Source organism: Zalophus californianus, chromosome 17 (assembly GCF_009762305.2).
Source record: "Zalophus californianus isolate mZalCal1 chromosome 17, mZalCal1.pri.v2, whole genome shotgun sequence".
Lineage (NCBI taxonomy): Eukaryota > Metazoa > Chordata > Mammalia > Carnivora > Otariidae > Zalophus > Zalophus californianus.
In genome coordinates, this window is record NC_045611.1 from 56,660,373 (window position 1) to 56,675,989 (window position 15,617).

The 15,617-nt window shown below is 54.7% G+C and overlaps 2 protein-coding genes across 6 annotated transcripts; one reads left to right on the forward strand and one right to left on the reverse strand.

Annotated features, from left to right (window-relative positions):
• The first annotated feature begins 289 nt into the window (after positions 1 to 289).
• On the forward strand, positions 290 to 6,523 carry LOC113935904 (leukocyte immunoglobulin-like receptor subfamily B member 3). Of its 5 annotated transcripts, XM_035725047.1 has the most exons (10): positions 290 to 677; positions 900 to 935; positions 1,102 to 1,386; positions 2,068 to 2,349; positions 2,651 to 2,950; positions 3,957 to 4,073; positions 4,459 to 4,501; positions 4,579 to 4,616; positions 4,815 to 4,867; positions 5,478 to 6,523. In XM_035725047.1, exons 1-10 carry the CDS (start codon positions 629 to 631, stop codon positions 5,628 to 5,630), a joined length of 1,356 nt encoding a protein of 451 aa, XP_035580940.1. In that variant the 5' UTR covers positions 290 to 628; the 3' UTR covers positions 5,631 to 6,523. The 5 variants fall into 5 exon arrangements, with proteins under 5 accessions (XP_035580940.1, XP_035580939.1, XP_035580942.1 ...); XM_035725046.1 differs by lacking the exons at positions 290 to 677; positions 900 to 935; positions 1,102 to 1,386 and adding an exon at positions 1,398 to 1,841; XM_035725049.1 differs by lacking the exons at positions 290 to 677; positions 900 to 935; positions 1,102 to 1,386; positions 5,478 to 6,523 and adding exons at positions 1,398 to 1,841; positions 5,266 to 5,308.
• Positions 6,524 to 6,674: 151 nt separating this feature from the next.
• RPS9 (ribosomal protein S9) lies at positions 6,675 to 13,474 on the reverse strand. The gene is made up of 5 exons (XM_027618504.2): positions 13,363 to 13,474; positions 13,042 to 13,163; positions 12,811 to 12,933; positions 7,750 to 7,936; positions 6,675 to 6,928 (listed from the first exon to the last, which is right to left on the reverse strand). Exons 2-5 carry the CDS (start codon positions 13,136 to 13,138, stop codon positions 6,751 to 6,753), a joined length of 585 nt encoding a protein of 194 aa, XP_027474305.1. The 5' UTR covers positions 13,139 to 13,163; positions 13,363 to 13,474; the 3' UTR covers positions 6,675 to 6,750.
• Between the last annotated feature and the right edge of the window lie 2,143 nt (positions 13,475 to 15,617).

Below are 15,617 nucleotides of genomic sequence, written 5' to 3' on the forward strand. Positions count from 1 at the left end.
AAGAGTCTTATAAGACTATAATAGAATTGTTTCCCACCTAAATATTTATATTGTCTGTTATCACTAATCACAGCCCCATGCATCCAGGGAAGGAACGAGTCTGCCCCCTCACCAATGAATCTCCAGCGCCTGGTGCCATGACTGGATGTGGTCACTGCTCACTAATCACTGGCTGATTGTCAGTGTGGTGGAAGGAAGGACGAAAATTTGCATTTACAGAAGCTCAGGAAAGGGAAGTGTCACAGCCCAGGTCACACAGCCTCTGTGTGAGTAAGGGGCAGAAGTGGAATTGAAAGTGGGCTGGCTCCCAGACCCTGCCCTACCTCCCCAAGCTTCACGTGCGGGGACCAGTGCTGTCCTCTGGACTTGGGCTTGGTGGGGAGGAGGCGGAGTGAGTGTGGTCTGGGGAGACTCACATCTGCTTTGAACAGTCCCAGGACCTGCTGCTCTCATGCCACCCTTCAGGGAGAGCAGAGCGAGGCCCTGGGGGGGCTCTCCCCCTTCCTGTGAGGCCATCCATCCGGGACACGTGACCAGCAACACGGGGCCTGGGCTGGGTCACACCCTGTGCATCTGTCCGTCCATCACACTCTGAGGACTTTATAAGCTGTCTGCACGGCTGAGGACCATGGGAGGCAGCGCTGGGACCCTGACCCCCACTGCCCTTCTCTACCTTGGTGAGCTTTCTGGAAACGAGGAGGGATGAGGTTGCCCTCCCCCCCAGCCCCCAGGTCCTGGTCCCTGGGAGATCTCAGGACTGTGGAGGATCAGTGGGGGCAGAACTTCTGGGGGAAGGAGTGTGCTCAGCCCCAGATGTGACCCCAGTACCCAGGGGCCCAAACCAGGGCTGGAGCAGCTACGTGTGGGTGGGGGACGCACTCACAGGAACTCTCTTCCAGGGCTGTGTCAGGGCCTGTGGGACCAGGCAGGGACAGGTAAGTCCTGCCCAGACCTCCTGTTTCTGCCCAACAACCCCCTGGGCAGCTGGAGGGTGCAGAGGGTCAGGGCTGATGGTGACCGGTGTGGGAAGGGCCTTGGGGCGACAGGTGGGAAACTGAGGAGAGAAGGGCACCCTTGCAACTCCATCTGATTCCTTTCCAGTGACCCTCCCCAAACCCTCCATCTGGGCTGATCCTGGCCCCATGGTCACCAAGGGGAGCCCTGTGACCATCTGGTGTCAGGCGTCTCTGCAGGCTGATGTCTACTATCTGTATAAAGAGAGTGTCTATGGATCCTGGCCCGTGAAGACCTCACAGGATTCCAGCAACAGGGCCAGTTTCTCCTTTGCATCCATAAGCTCACACAATTCAGGGAAATACCAGTGTGCATATCAGAGAAGGAAGAGCTGGTCACAGGGGAGTGACCTCCTGACCCTGGTGGTGACAGGTGAGGGCAGGAGCTGGTCCCCTCCCCCTGGGGGCCCTCCTCCAGGCAGAAGAGAATGGAGTGTGGCCTCAGGGGGACCCCTTGCTCACAGTCCACAGTACATGGGGTACATGGGTTGATGGCCCCTGTAACACAGCTCCTTCCTTCTCTCTCAAGAGTGTATGATGCACCCTCCTTCTCAGCCAACCCAACCCTTGTGGTGGCCTCGGGAGGGAATGTGTCCCTCTCCTGTAGCTCACCGTGGCCACGGGGGTCATTCCATCTGCTGAAGGAGGGGGGAGCTGATGTGCCCCAATACCTGGAATTGACGTTCCGTCGTAAGCGGTACCAGGCAGTCTTCCTTGTGGGCCCTGTGAACACCTCCCATGGGGGGACCTACAGATGCTACATTTCTCCCGAATCGTACCCATATTTGTGGTCACAGCCCAGTAACCCTCTGCACCTTCAGGTCACAGGTGAGGGGGCCCCTGCTTCACCCCAACTACCTCCTGGGCCCAGATGACTGACCTAAGCCATATGCCCAGTGGAGCCCTGGGGCTGATGGGGGGTGGGTGACAAGGTCGTCCTGGGGCCAGACCCACAGGTGGGAGGCCTTGGGAGGGACACATACGAGCCTCACTGCAGGCCCTGGGCCAAAGTTGGGTGTGAGTCCCCTCAGGGCCACTGTCCCCTTCTGTCCAGGTGTCTACAGGGAGCCGTCCCTCTCGGCCCAGCCGGGCTCCCTGGTGCAGTCTGGAGACAGCCTGACCCTCCTGTGTCGCTCAGAGACTGGCTTTGACAGATTCGCTCTGACCAAGGATGAGGAGCTCAGAGCTCCCCAGCGTCTAGATGGGCAACCCAGCCCCAACTTCACCCTGGGCCCTGTGAGCCGCTCCCACGGGGGCCAGTACAGATGCTACTGTGGACACAAGCTCTCCTCCACGTGGTCGGCACCCAGTGCCCCTCTGGACGTCCTGATCACAGGTGAGGAGCCCCCGGCCCCACGTCCCGACTCAGGGCCTGGGGACACGGTTGCCCCTGGGTGATGGGGTCCAGGGAAAGGGTCAGGAGCACAGGCTGATAGGGAGACGTGGTCTAGAGACAGGGACTGAGCGAGGGACAGTGAGGGCCATGGAGATAAAGGACGCCCACTCAGAGAGACAAGAGGTGCTGAGAGGGGGTCCCACAGAGAGTCTCTGGAGAGAGGATGGTGGTCCCCAGCTCAGGGTCAAGGGCGTGTGGGGAGGGGTGGCTCTCTACACGTCACGACCTTGCTCTCCCCCAGGAATGTATGAGAAACCGACCCTCTCAGCCCAGCCAGGGCCTTCAGTGTCCTGGGGAGAGAACGTGACTCTGCAGTGTCGCTCTGAGGTCTGGTTTGATAGCTTCCACCTGTCCAAGGAGGGGTCCCTGGCTCCTCCCCAGGTCCTTCATCTGCAGGACACAGCGATACCTTACCAGGTCAAGTTCACCCTGAGTCCTGTGACCTCAGACCACGAGGGGACCTACAGGTGCTACAGCTCACACAGCAACTCTCCCTACCTGTTGTCACAGCCCAGTGACCCCCTGGAGCTCCTGGTCTCAGGTGAGGAGCCCAGCCCTGGCCCATTTTTGTCCTCATGGTCAGCTCAGGGACCTGTTCTCAGGGGATCGGAGTGAGGGGGCTCACAGAAGGTCATCTTCTGTGGCATGGCTTGTGTCTGGGGTAACCACGGGGCCCTGGGGGCTCTGAGCCTGGGCCAGGTGGCAGGTGGTGTGGTCATGGCAGAGGGAGAGGGTGGCGCCCAGTGGGGGGAGGAGCACCCTGAAGTTGGGAGCACATAGCCCCTGCCCCTCACCTGCAAGAAGGTGGCCCCATCCCTGTGCGGGGCGGGGGAGTAGGCACAACCAGGAGGCGTCTGAGTTCACCTTCACAGAAGGTAAGGGGGCCCAGCCTGAGAGCATCTGGGGAGTCAGGGCAAGAACAAGCCTTGGAAGTCACACCCCCACGATCAGACCCCAGCTCTGCTACTTCCCAGCTGTGGGCTCTTGGACAAGTCATGTCCCTCTCGGTGACCCAGGCTCACTGTCTGCACAACAGGCCTCCCACCACCTCCCTCAGGGCCGCTGTGAGGTTTCGGTGAAAGCCTCAGCATGGCCCTTCTTGGATCTCTGGAGAGGCAGAGCCCTCCCTCCTGCCCTCACCCATATACACACTCCAGGCCCACACACGCCCCTGTGGGGGGTCAGGCCTGTGCAGTCGGGGAGACGGGTCTGGGCTTGGGTTTGGTGGACAGGTCTCCACTCAGGTATTCTGCCTGGAGGGTAAGGGGGCAGCAAGAAAAAAACCTCAAATCCTACAAGGGAACCCACAGCCCTGGTTCCAGCCCCAGCCCTGCCGCCCCCACGCTGGGCGACCTGAGACACGTGAATGACCTCTCTGTGCCTCAGTTTCCTGTCTGTGGAGTGGGCGGGATGGGCGGCAATCCCCTGCTGCGTGATCACTGACAGGGTCAGAGGTGAATGCACAGAGCCCAGCAGGTGCCTGGCACACAGCAGGTGCTCAGTTAAATGGCATCACTGGCTCCTTCATGGTGTGGCTCCTGCCCCAGGTCCCCACTGGTACCTGTACGTCCTCATCGGGGTCTCGGTGGCCTTCGTCCTGCTGCTCGGCCTCCTCGGCCTCCTCCTGGTCCGACACCGGCGTCGGGGCAAAGGCAGGAAGCCAGGTGAGAAGGGGAGGGGGTGACGGGCCCCAGGGGGTGGTGGCTGCCCCCTGGGCCGACCGAGGGTGGGCTCAGAACACCAGCCAGAGAGGGAAGCCAGAGAGGTGGGAAAGGCCGTGTAAAAAGACTCCAGCATCTCCCAGTGAGAAACCCTAGAAAGAAGGGTACATGTGAACATACATGTAAATATTTTATCCTTTTGGCTTTTCGAACTTATGAAATGTTTGAAAACACATACAAGCTTTGTTTTTCATTGTTCAGAACTGCTTTCTCTTGACTTGTACGTGGGGATGGGTGGGGATCATACAGAGCCTCAGCTTAAGGCAGGCCCTGGAGGGTTCGGGGATGGTGCGGGGGGAGCCTGAGGCAGATTTCCAACTTCCTACAGCAGTGTCAGCGAAGGTGTCTGAGGACAGGGGCCTGCACGGGAGGTAAGACCACCCCAAGACCCCGACTCCTGCCAGCCAGGGGCCCCTCACTGCCGCTAACTCCCCCGTCTCCTCCCCAGGCCCGGTCCGGCCGCCACTGCCCAGGAGGAGTCCCTGTGTAAGGGGGAGCGTGGGGCCGCCCTGGGGGAGGGAGGAGGCGGGCCCAGAGATGCGGGTGGGCGGTGCAGCCGGGGGATAGCATAGCGTCTGACTCCGTGTGGCTTTGTAACATCACTGACCCTCTCTGGGCTCCTGCCATGTGAGATCTCAGGGGATCTTGGCAAGAGAGGGGGCCGCCTTGTTTTGTCCCCACCAGATGCTGTCATGGAAGACACACCGCCTGAGGAAGACAGACAGCTGGACAGCCAGGTGAGCTCCCTGTGCTCCTGACATCCTTGCCTCCCCGCTCACGTGGTCAACCCAGTGGACTCTGCGCCCAGCAGCAGGCCTCTCCCTTCCGGAAGCCCACTCCCCTGGGCCTCTTCTGGTCTCCAGCTGCTGGGACACTCGAGTGGGCGGAGCTGGAGGTTAGGGCTGAACCACGGCCTGGGCCTGTGGAGGCCCAGAGAAGGCGCCGCCTCAACCCCACACAAAGTGCTCCTGCAGCCTCACTCAACCTTCTCCTTCCTGCTCTTTCCCCAACAAGCTGTGGCAGGCCCACGCAGTTCACCCTGGCCAACGAGCTGGCCCAGCCGAGCCCCCTTGCAGGGGGCCCTGGGTCTGCCTGTCCCCCCACGTTGATGGCCCACCCCAATTCCTGCCTCCAGCCTTGACCTCGCCCAGCACCATTCCCATGGCCAACTACCCACGTGCCCACTCCGCGTCTACACCACAGGCATTTCCAATTCACACCCCTCCTCCCCAGGTACACTGAGGGGGGGCAGGAGCTGGCTCAAGGCCACCCCTGTCTAGCAAGGCCCTTGGACCCCCAGGGAGTGCACCCTCCCCTCCCCAGCCACGTGCCTTCCCTTTCCCCCAGTTCCAGGCTGCGGTATCTGACGACCCTCAAGATGTGACCTATGCCCAGCTGAACTACTTGACCCTCACACGGGAGACAGGTGCACCCCCTTCCTCCCAACCAGGGGAGCCCCCGGATGAGCCCAATGCGTATGCTTCTCTGGCCCTCCGCTAGCCCAGGAAGGACCCAGACGGCCACTCCAGGGGTCTGCAAGGCTCCCTGCAGGGATCCTGGAAGGCACAATAGCTGCCCACAGTGCGTGCTACCTAAGGAGCCTGGAGGCAGGACACAGACCACCAGCAACTCCTGGGACCTTGTGGAAGTTGATTGCTTCCTGAATTCCCATCGTGGCACAGCTGATCTCACTGTGCCTAGGAGGGTCCCTGAGAAACGCCAAGACCTTTAATTACCTAGTGGCAACCTTGTGGTGTCAGGGGGAACCCAGCACTAAGCTGCAAGAACTGGGGACCTTCTGGAGGCTTTGCAGTACCCACTGCCATCACACTGAAGCTGGGCACTTTCAACTGACCTCAGAGCCCAAGGCCTCAAAAGATCACTCATGAGCAATGCTGCAGCCCGAGGGGTTGCTCAATGCCAGGGCTTCCGGTTTCATTGAGACCAAGCCCCTTCCTCTGCCAGGTGCAGCTCTCAACAAGGCAGAGAAAAGGGAAGCTGCTCTCCCTCCTTTGTGTTCAGAAACTCCAGATGCAGGGGGAGGGGAGCAGGGTGCCTCAGCTGCCCCTTTCCAATCACACCAGTAAGCTTTAAACCAGCTTGCCCTTCCTGTTCAGTGCTCCCCAGCACCTGCAACCCAAGGTTCAGCATTCAGCTCCTGCCAACCTTAACCCTGACTTCTTTTTGCCAGGGTCAAGGTTCAAAGGGCTAGGGACACTGGGCTGACCCTCCATTTGCTACTTCCTCTGCCTGGAAAGGAATCTCTCCACCCCCATGCCAACAGCTGGCTTGAGAACTTCCCCTAACACCGGTGTCCCCGCTGAAATAACTGGTGTATGTTTGTGCTGCTCACGATTGCACCCCTGCCCCAAGCAGCAAGGACACCAGCTGGTAGGCTCGTCAGGCCCCTCTAAGCAGGCAAGGACCAGAGGTGTGAACTAGCTGGACAGAACCTGGTCAAGGATCCGGCCTGTGCCTCTTCCCACCAGAAGCTGTATGTACGTTCAGAGCAGGGAGGGAGACACACACACCAATAAACACCAGTTCCAAAGGGTTGACTGTTTTATTATCTGACTGGGAAACTAGACAGTTCACGCCCTGAGGGGATGGAAGGGTGGGCTCAATCCTCCTCTTCGTCATCGCCAGCTCCAGCCCCGCCCTGGCCTTTCTTGGCATTCTTCCTCTTCACACGGCCTGGGCGGCCGCCCCCATACGGGGAACGCAGGGAGAAGTCAATGTGCTTCTGGGAATCCAGACGGACAATGAAGGACGGGATGTTCACCACCTGCTTTCGGACCCTGGAGAGGGGACGGCAGGGGAGGGCAGGTGAGGGCGGGGGAGGGCAGGGGAGGGGGCAGGAGAACAGGTCCCAGTGGGAGGAGACACTGCTGCTCTCTGCTTGGACTTGATAGGGTTGGTGCTGCAGCGATACCAACCAGAAAGGAGTTCCTGACCCTCCAACACCCATGTGTTCTGGAGAGCTCTAGAGCATCACTCAACTCACACCAGACCACAAAGTAAGGAGGGCGAGCTGGTGGCAGCCAGTAATTCCAGGGTCTGAGTCTCAAAGTGCCAGACACGGGGTTTTACTAAGGAGCAGCCTCCCTGTCCTTGAGGCAGCTGAGACTCCGTTCTACAAAATCTGAAAAAGGGCAAATCGAGCACCCAGATGAAAGACCCATCTGCCCCCCAAGCCAGCCGGACTCCTGTTCTCCCAGCACTTGAGTATCAGACCACGGGCTGTAGTCCACTCGCCAAGTTAACAATGACAGTGTGCGAAAACACAGACAGCTGAATCCACAAACCCACCCACATCAGCTGAGGCCCAACAACTTCTCTCAACTGGGCACACCGAGTGGTTACCTGTCTGGTTGCCTGTATGCCTGAAGAAGCCTTCGCAAGGTGTACGGCTCAGGCCGCAGTGACGCTTGCGCTGGGCTACAGGGTGGGGAATGAGGCTGTCCCCAGCACCCCATGAGCTGTTTTCAGGGGTCAATCTGTACCCTCAAGGTGTGTTCACACCTGTCACCTCCAAGGGCTGCATAGGAGGTAAGGACAGCAAACTTAACATGGGGGATGGGACAGAAGACAGACTCAGGGAGCCCATTAGAGGCGTTACCTGATATGGCGCTGGCGGATCAGCACACGGGCGTGGTGGATCGACTTGGCCAAGCCCAGCTTGAAGACCTGGGTCTGCAGGCGCCTCTCCAAGAAATCCTCGATCTTCAGGCCCAGGATGTAATCCAGCTTCATCTTGCCCTCATCCAGCACTCCAATGCGCACTAGTCGCCGCAACAGTGCATTACCTGGTAAGAGAGAAGGAAGTACAGACTGAGGTGTCTGGCTCACTTCAGACTTCTTCGGTTCGAATCCCCCACCTCTTAAGGAGCTCCGTTATTATGAAATCAATGTATGGCCACTGTGACTCCTGCAATCCCCCCACAACCCTAAGGCAGGTCACTATGGCCACACTCTTTTTTTTTTTTTTTTTTTTTAAAGATTTTATTTATTTATTTGAGAGAGAGAGAATGAGAGATAGAGAGCACGAGAGGGAAGAGGGTCAGAGGGAGAAGCAGACTCCCTGCCGAGCAGGGAGCCCGATGCGGGGCCCGATCCTGGGACTCCAGGATCATGACCCGAGCCGAAGGCAGTCGCCCAACCAACTGAGCCACCCAGGCGCCCACTATGGCCACACTCTTACCAAAGAGGGCAAGTGACCACACACACCTCTGTTCTCATCTGGAAGAAGGAGAACTTTCCTTGAAGGTGTCAGGAGAGTAATGAGACAATCCCCAGAAAAGGACTTAATGTTTCCCTGCAAGACTCTGTGCAACTGTTGCTTAACTCCCACAATGAAGCACAGAGCTTCAAGAGCTAACCTGCTGGAGTTGGGGAAGCCCTACTAGTCAAATCTGAGGCTAAACCACCTTCCTTAGTGGTAACACTGGACTGGCAGTACCTAGCTTCTAGACCTGAGAAAAGTCACAGGCTGCGCACATGTTTAAGTTGAATATCGTCATTCACTTTATCATTCTGTGGTTTTCACTAAAAAAATTATGGTGTGGATGTGCTAACAATGCATGGCAAAAGAGAACTCAGCAGATGTCAGCTTCTGACTTTTTCCGCAGCAGCCCCAGGCACAGGAGGTCTTGCACCGTGCCCACAGCTCCAGACCACTCCATGCTGGACTGCCCTTGTGATCCTGGGGGTAAACCCTGGCCCAAAGGCTCATACTCACTGTGATTACCACAAAGGCTCACAGCTAATCACACTGTCACTGGGGTAAAACCCAACTATCCCCACCCCCTTAAAGAGGATATTTCACTTGTTATGTTATCTTTAATTATAGCAAAACAATTCAAGCAAGCTCTGTTATTACTGGGCACTTCCAATGTTCTTGGCATCATGACCCCTTGCTCCCTGGGAAAGCTCCATGACTGTGAAAAAGTGACAGTTTTCCTAGCACAGTTGATGGGAAAGAGATAGGATCAAAATGGAGAAATACACTCTACCTTTCCCAATACCCCAAGTCGTAACATGGCTTTGTTTTTTGCACCGATGAATGAACAGAAGACATGCTATCTTCCTATTTACAAAACATCAACAAATATAAAATACCTAGAAATAGATTTAACCGAAGATAAAAAACCTGGACACTAAAAACCGTAAGATACTGATGAGAAAAAGACTGAAGACACAAAATGAAACGATATTTGGAAAAATAGTTAAAATACCCCCATTACCTCACGCAATAGACAAACTCAATGTAATCCCTATCAGAATTCCAAAGGTGTTTTCTTTTTTTAAACATTTGAGAGCGCGAGCGTGGTGTGAGCACAAGTGGGGCTCTATCCTGGGACTCTGGGATCATGACCTGAGCTAAAGGCAGAGAGAGGCTTAACCAACTGAGCCACCCAGGTGCCCCACCAAAGGTGTTTTTCATATAAGTAGAAGAATCAACCCTAAAATTTGTACGGAACCACAAAAGATCCCAAATCAATCTTGAAAAGGAAAAAAATGCTTGCAAATCATGTTTCTGACATGAGGTTAACACCAAAAATACACAAGCGACTCCAACTCAATAGCAAAAAATTCCAATGTAATTTAAAAATGGGCAGAGAATCCGAATAGATGTTTTCCTTAAGACACAGATGGCCAACAGGTACATGAACAGGTGCTCATCAACACTGATCAGGGAAATGCGAATCAAAATCACAGTGAGTTCACCTCACACGTGTCAGATTGGCTAGATCTAAAACCCAACAGACAAATAGTGCTGGTGAGGATGTGGAGAAAGGAAACCCCTGTGCATCGTTGGTGGAAATGCAAAGTGGCACAGTCACTATGGAAAACAGTATAGAGGTTCCTCAAAAGTGATGATGCAGCAATCCCACTTCTGGGTATTTATCCAAAGAAAATTCAAGTGCTAACTGGAAGAGAGAAGCTCCCCCATGTTCACTGCATTATTTCCAGTGGCCAAGACACGGAAACGTTAAGCGTCTACTGACGGTTGAATGGGCAAGAGAGGTAGTATATACACACACAGTGGGGTATTACTCAGCTCAGCCATAGAAAGAATGGAATCTCGCCACCTGCAACAACGTGGATGGACCTTGAGTGCATTATGCTAAGTGGACTAACTCAGAGTCAAATCCCATAGTCTCACTTATATGTGGAATCTCAACAAAACCACCACCATCACCAAAAAACACAAGTTCATAGATACAGAGAATAGATACATTACGGTGGTTGCCGGCAGCGAGAAATGGGTGGTCAAATGTACAAACTTCCAGTTATATTTATTGTATATTGCAACGTTGCTAAGAGTGTATCTTTTTTTTAAAAAGAAACTTTGACAGCGCGCGCACGCACAAAAGCAGGGAGAACGGCAGGCAGAGGGAGAAACAGGCTTCCCAATGCAGGCAGGGTGCAATCCCAGGACCGTGGGATCATGACCTGAGCCAAAGGCAAATGCTTAACTGACCGAGCCACCTAGGTGTCCTGGAGTGTATCTTTTTTAAAGGCTTTATGACAAGGGTTAACTAGACTTACTGTGATCGTTTCACAGTATATAGAAATATCAAACTGCTATGCTGTACATCTGGAACTATAACGTGGTCTGTGAATTATATGTTGCTTAAAAAACAAGGATATTCAAATATTAATACGAAAGCTACCCAACAGGCAAATAAAAACGAGTTTGGGGCGGGGCGCCTGGCTGGCTCAGTTAAGTGCTTCCGCTCAGGTCGTGATCCCAGGGTCCTGGGTTTGAGCCCTCCATTAGGCTCTGCTCAGTGGGAGAGTGCTTCTCCCTCTCCCTACTTGTGCTCTGTCAAATAAATAAATAAATTTCTTAAAAAACAAAAGACGAGTTTGGCATTATTATCCACCAGCTAAGACACTTTATTATGTCTTTTTGTCCTTATGCTAGAGAACAGAAACTTCAAGAATCCGAAGTTTAAAATCTCCAATTTAGAGACTTCTAGGTAAAATAAAACCACTATCATTAAAAAACAAACGTATTTCACATTTACTATCGAACCATCTACACATTGTTAATAGGAAGGCCCAACCATTCCATCAACACCAAAAAAAGCCTTATGTATGTATAATAACTAAAGTAATTTTCAGCGCACACTGAATAAAACTTTGTACCTTCAACAGGAATATGTCCAACAACTGAAAAGTTACCCGGGCTCCATCTGGCCAAAGCGAGAACAATCAGAACGTTTTACAAATGTAAAACAATGTGCACAATCCTCAAAGGCAGAGGCCCTTCCTTGTCATCATGGCACAAGGCAAACGCTGAGGTACTTTAGTCGCTGTTCTGAAAAACGGATGTAATACCAGTTTCTTTATGGCTGCCATTAGGATAGAGCCCCCCATACCTCTATGAACCCCCAGTCACATGTTGGCTGCAACTGGTTTAAAAGTCTTTTTAACAGACAAGAATGAGAGAAGCTTCTTGCCAAAAGTTGCAGACCTCACAACAGGCAAGGCTAGACCTCAGGCTGTACCACAGACTAACACCTCCAGACACAGGCAAAGCTTGCAGGCTCCTCCTTCCTGTCCTGTGGGGATAAATGGCTTCGTTTACTAGAAAGCCTACAACCTGTGGTGCTGCCTTCCCCCTGTAACTTCCACTTCTGACACAGGAAACCACAAATACTCCTGGGTTACCTGAGGCTCAACCCTGCCCACTCTGCCACGAGACTGCTTCTCCAACTACAGACTTGAGTAGATCTAGCGAAATCCCTCTGTCCTCAACTACCTGTGGCTAGCTCCCCGTATTTTGGGATAAAGTCCCACCCAAGCATCCACGGGGGAGGATTCCTGAATTTTCTTGATTGTGCGATCACGTTATTGGTTAAACAAGCTCCATGCCTCTCTCAACCTCTAATGTGAATGACCACCCACGCTCACGTGTAAAAGCAACTCTTAAGCATACAATGGGAGAGAAATCAAACTGGTGTATTTGAAAACTTAGGGAAAAGCCAGGCAGGAATCCCAGTCCCTCCTACTTTTCACCATACACCAAGATTCCCGAAGCTCAGGTGCAAAGTAGCACCAGGACAGCTGCAAGGCAGCCAATTTAGGGGTGAACACCAAACCACCTGCGGCGTTTAACTCTTACTCGAACGTAAACTCATACAAAGCGCAAGTTACCTCTTCCACAGCAGAGGTAACTGGGAGTCTCCCACCTGTCAGTTACTGTCACGTTGGGTCACGTTCCCTAAGTTTCCTCTAACATCTCAGCCCCTCCCCATCACTGAGTTCGTGACCCCTCGTCCCTACGATGCTAACCTCTGTAAAGCGACCCGTAGGAGGCTGCGGGGAAGATCCAGTGACCTACAGGAAGGTCTAAAAGAAGGCACTTGGAGAATCCTCAGGAAATCCCAGCCACTTTATTAACGGCGTTTGCGATCTTACAGTCGGAGATACACCGGCACGGTTCCGACGGGATCACTCTTACCAGTCTCTGCTCCGGGAAGGCCTTTACCAACCAGCTCCCGGCTCCAGAACAAATTCCGGACCTTAACCACAGCGGCGTAGACGACGTACGCGTCCCCAGTGTTCAAGCCACGCCCCCCACGGCCCCCTCCCGTCCAGGCCTTTGCTCCAGGCCCGGGACCACGGGGTTGGCGCGGGCAGTGCTGGGGAGCCGGCGTCACCCACACACCTTCGAACAGGCGCCGCGGGTCCTTCTCGTCCAGCGTCAGCAGCTCCCGCGCAGCCTTGCGGATCTTGGCCAGGGTGAACTTGACCCTCCAGACCTCACGTTTGTTCCGGAGCCCGTACTCGCCTGCGGGAAGAGGGCGCTGCTAGCGGGGCGGGCCCGGCTGCGCACCCAGCAGGCGGGCGGGCCCGCCCTCCAGCCCCCGGAAGCGGAAACCGGGTCCCGGCCGCTCACCGATCAGCTTCAGCTCCTGGTCGAGGCGCGACTTCTCGAAGGGCCTCCGAGGGGTCACGTAGGTCTTCCGACAAACCCAGCTCCGGGCCACCGGCATGTTGGCTGCGCGCGTGCGCCTGCGCCTGCGCGGGAGCGCGAGCCGGGCGCGTGAGGCCCGCGGCCGGCGCCTGCACAGTCCCGCGGCCGCGCCGCCGCCGCGGCGCAGTCCCGTCCCACCACCTCCCACCTCCTCAGCGTACTCATATAAGTAAGGGTGGGGGGTCCGCACGACCTCGCGACCCACCCCCTGACGAACGCGCAGCGTACCATACCCCACCTTACCGTGGTCTCCGAGCTCTGAGAAAGAGAAGCACGCGGCCCCCCGGCCACGCCTTTATAGCAACGAGGCGCCCTGGTGACGTCAGCGCGCACGCCGCACGCCTGTGCCAATCAGAAGAGACGTTGGCAGACGGAAAAGCATTCGAGACGGCCGGTCAGGCCAGAGCGGCGAGCTGAGCTGGAGGACCGTCCCCGGCGCCGACGCTGGCCGTGGCGCACGCGCGCTGGGAGGTGGGCGCCGTCTCCGCCCCGGTCCTGCTCCGGAATGGAGCTTGGCGGCCTTCCAGGAGAGGCCCCGTTAGGTCCCCAATCCCGAGGTTGGCGGCTCTCACGTCGGAGTGCCGTCCGCTTGAGGCTCGGCCGGGAACCCCCCCCCCGCCCCCGCCGGCCCTGCGCGCGCAGGCTGCACACCTGTCTGGGCAGCAGGTGCAGAGGCCAGGCCTCCAGGACGCCTGCGTGCCCTGTCCGAGCGCGCAGCGCGCGCCTTCGCGTCCCCACCGGATTGCAGTCCTGTCTCCCGAGCGTGCCCACACCGGGAATCGGGCCTCACCTGGAACAACTCACCCGGTGCTTGCGGCTTCCACTACAGGGAAGTCGCCCTCCCGCACCGTGGGCCTCATTCATTCACCAAAAACTGCAGTTCCTATCTTGGGGTTTCCTTTGGGTTTCCAGAACAGGGGAAATGTTGTGAAACTTCTTGCTATCTATTCATTTCCACCTTGGCGCCGTTTATCGCCTGCGGGAACTTACACAGTTTCTTGACCTCCTTTCTGGACATGTGACCCTCACACAGGCTCTAGGGTTGCAGGCACACCTTGGAGACACTGGGGGGTTAGTTCCAGACCACCAAGAAAGCAGATACTGCAGGAAAGCAAGGCAAATGAATTTTTTGGTTTCCCAGTGCATCTGAAAGTTCTGTTCATGCATATTATGTGGTGGTCTATGAAGTGTGCAATAGCGTTCTGTCTAAAAAACCCACCATGTACACACCTTAATTTTAAAAATACTTTATTGCTAATAAGTGCTAATCATCGTCTGAGCTTTCAGTGAGTGGTAATCTTTCTGCTGCTTGAGAGTCTTGCTGTTAGGAGTTAACTGGACACTTAGCCCTCAGGGCCAGGGTCCCTGACAAGAAAACAGGGAGCCAGGACAGTTGAGACAAAACCACACTAGCATCCTGTTTGACAGCTTAGAGAAGACCAAGGTAGCATCCCGTTGAGCAGCCTCTGCAGAAGAGACTTTTGCAAAACATCCTGAAACAAAACAATTAACCATGAAACATTGGTCACTATCACACATTTATGCAGTTAGTCTCCAGATCAGCCCCAAAGACTATCAACAAGCAAACAGCAACCCGGTAGGTAGCTGCATGATCAAAACCCTGATTGGCACACCTTAGTGGCCAATCCACAGGGCCCCACTCTCAGGATGCTTAAGATAGCTTCTCGAAGGAGCTTACACAACCCCTAGATTTGAACTCCAAAACAGCAACCTTCTCAGGTCCCCTTCCTCTCTGGGAGCTTCATACTATTGCTCAATAAACTGCTTGGCTGCCCACCACTCTTAGTCTACTCTACCTCTTCATTCTCAGTGTGACCAAGAACCATGGGCATTAAGGGAACAAAAATCCTGTAATGTTGCCTCGTCCATGTTGGTGGCTGCTGAGTGGTCAGGGTGGTGGGTGCTGAAGATACAGGGACTGGGGACTGGGGCAACTTCTTAAAATAAGACAATGGTGAAGTTTGCCACATCGATTGTCTCTTCTTGTCACAACTTCTCTGTGGCAGATGATGCTGTTTGATAGCTTTCTGTAACTGCTTTCAAAATTGGAGTCGATGCTCTCAGACCTTGCCACTGCTTTATCAAGTTTATGTGATATTCTAAATCCTCTGTTGTCATTTCAACAATCTGCACAGCATCTTCACCAGGAGTAGATTGCAACTCAGGAAACCACTCTCTTTGCTCCTTCAGAAGTAGCTCCTCTTCTGTTCAAGTTTGATCATGAGCCTGCAGCAAGTCAGTCCCTTCTTCAGGCTCCACATCTAATCCAGGTTCTCTTGCTATTTCCACCATATCTGTAGTGACTTCCGCCCCTGAAGTCCTGAACCCCTCAAAGTCATCCATGAGGGTTGGAATCCACTTCTTCCAAACGCCTGTTAATGTGGATATTTTGAGCTCTTCCCATGAATTACAAATGTTCTTTTTTTTTTTTAAAGTAGGCCCCACAGGCATAGAGCCCAAAGCAGAGCTTGAACTCA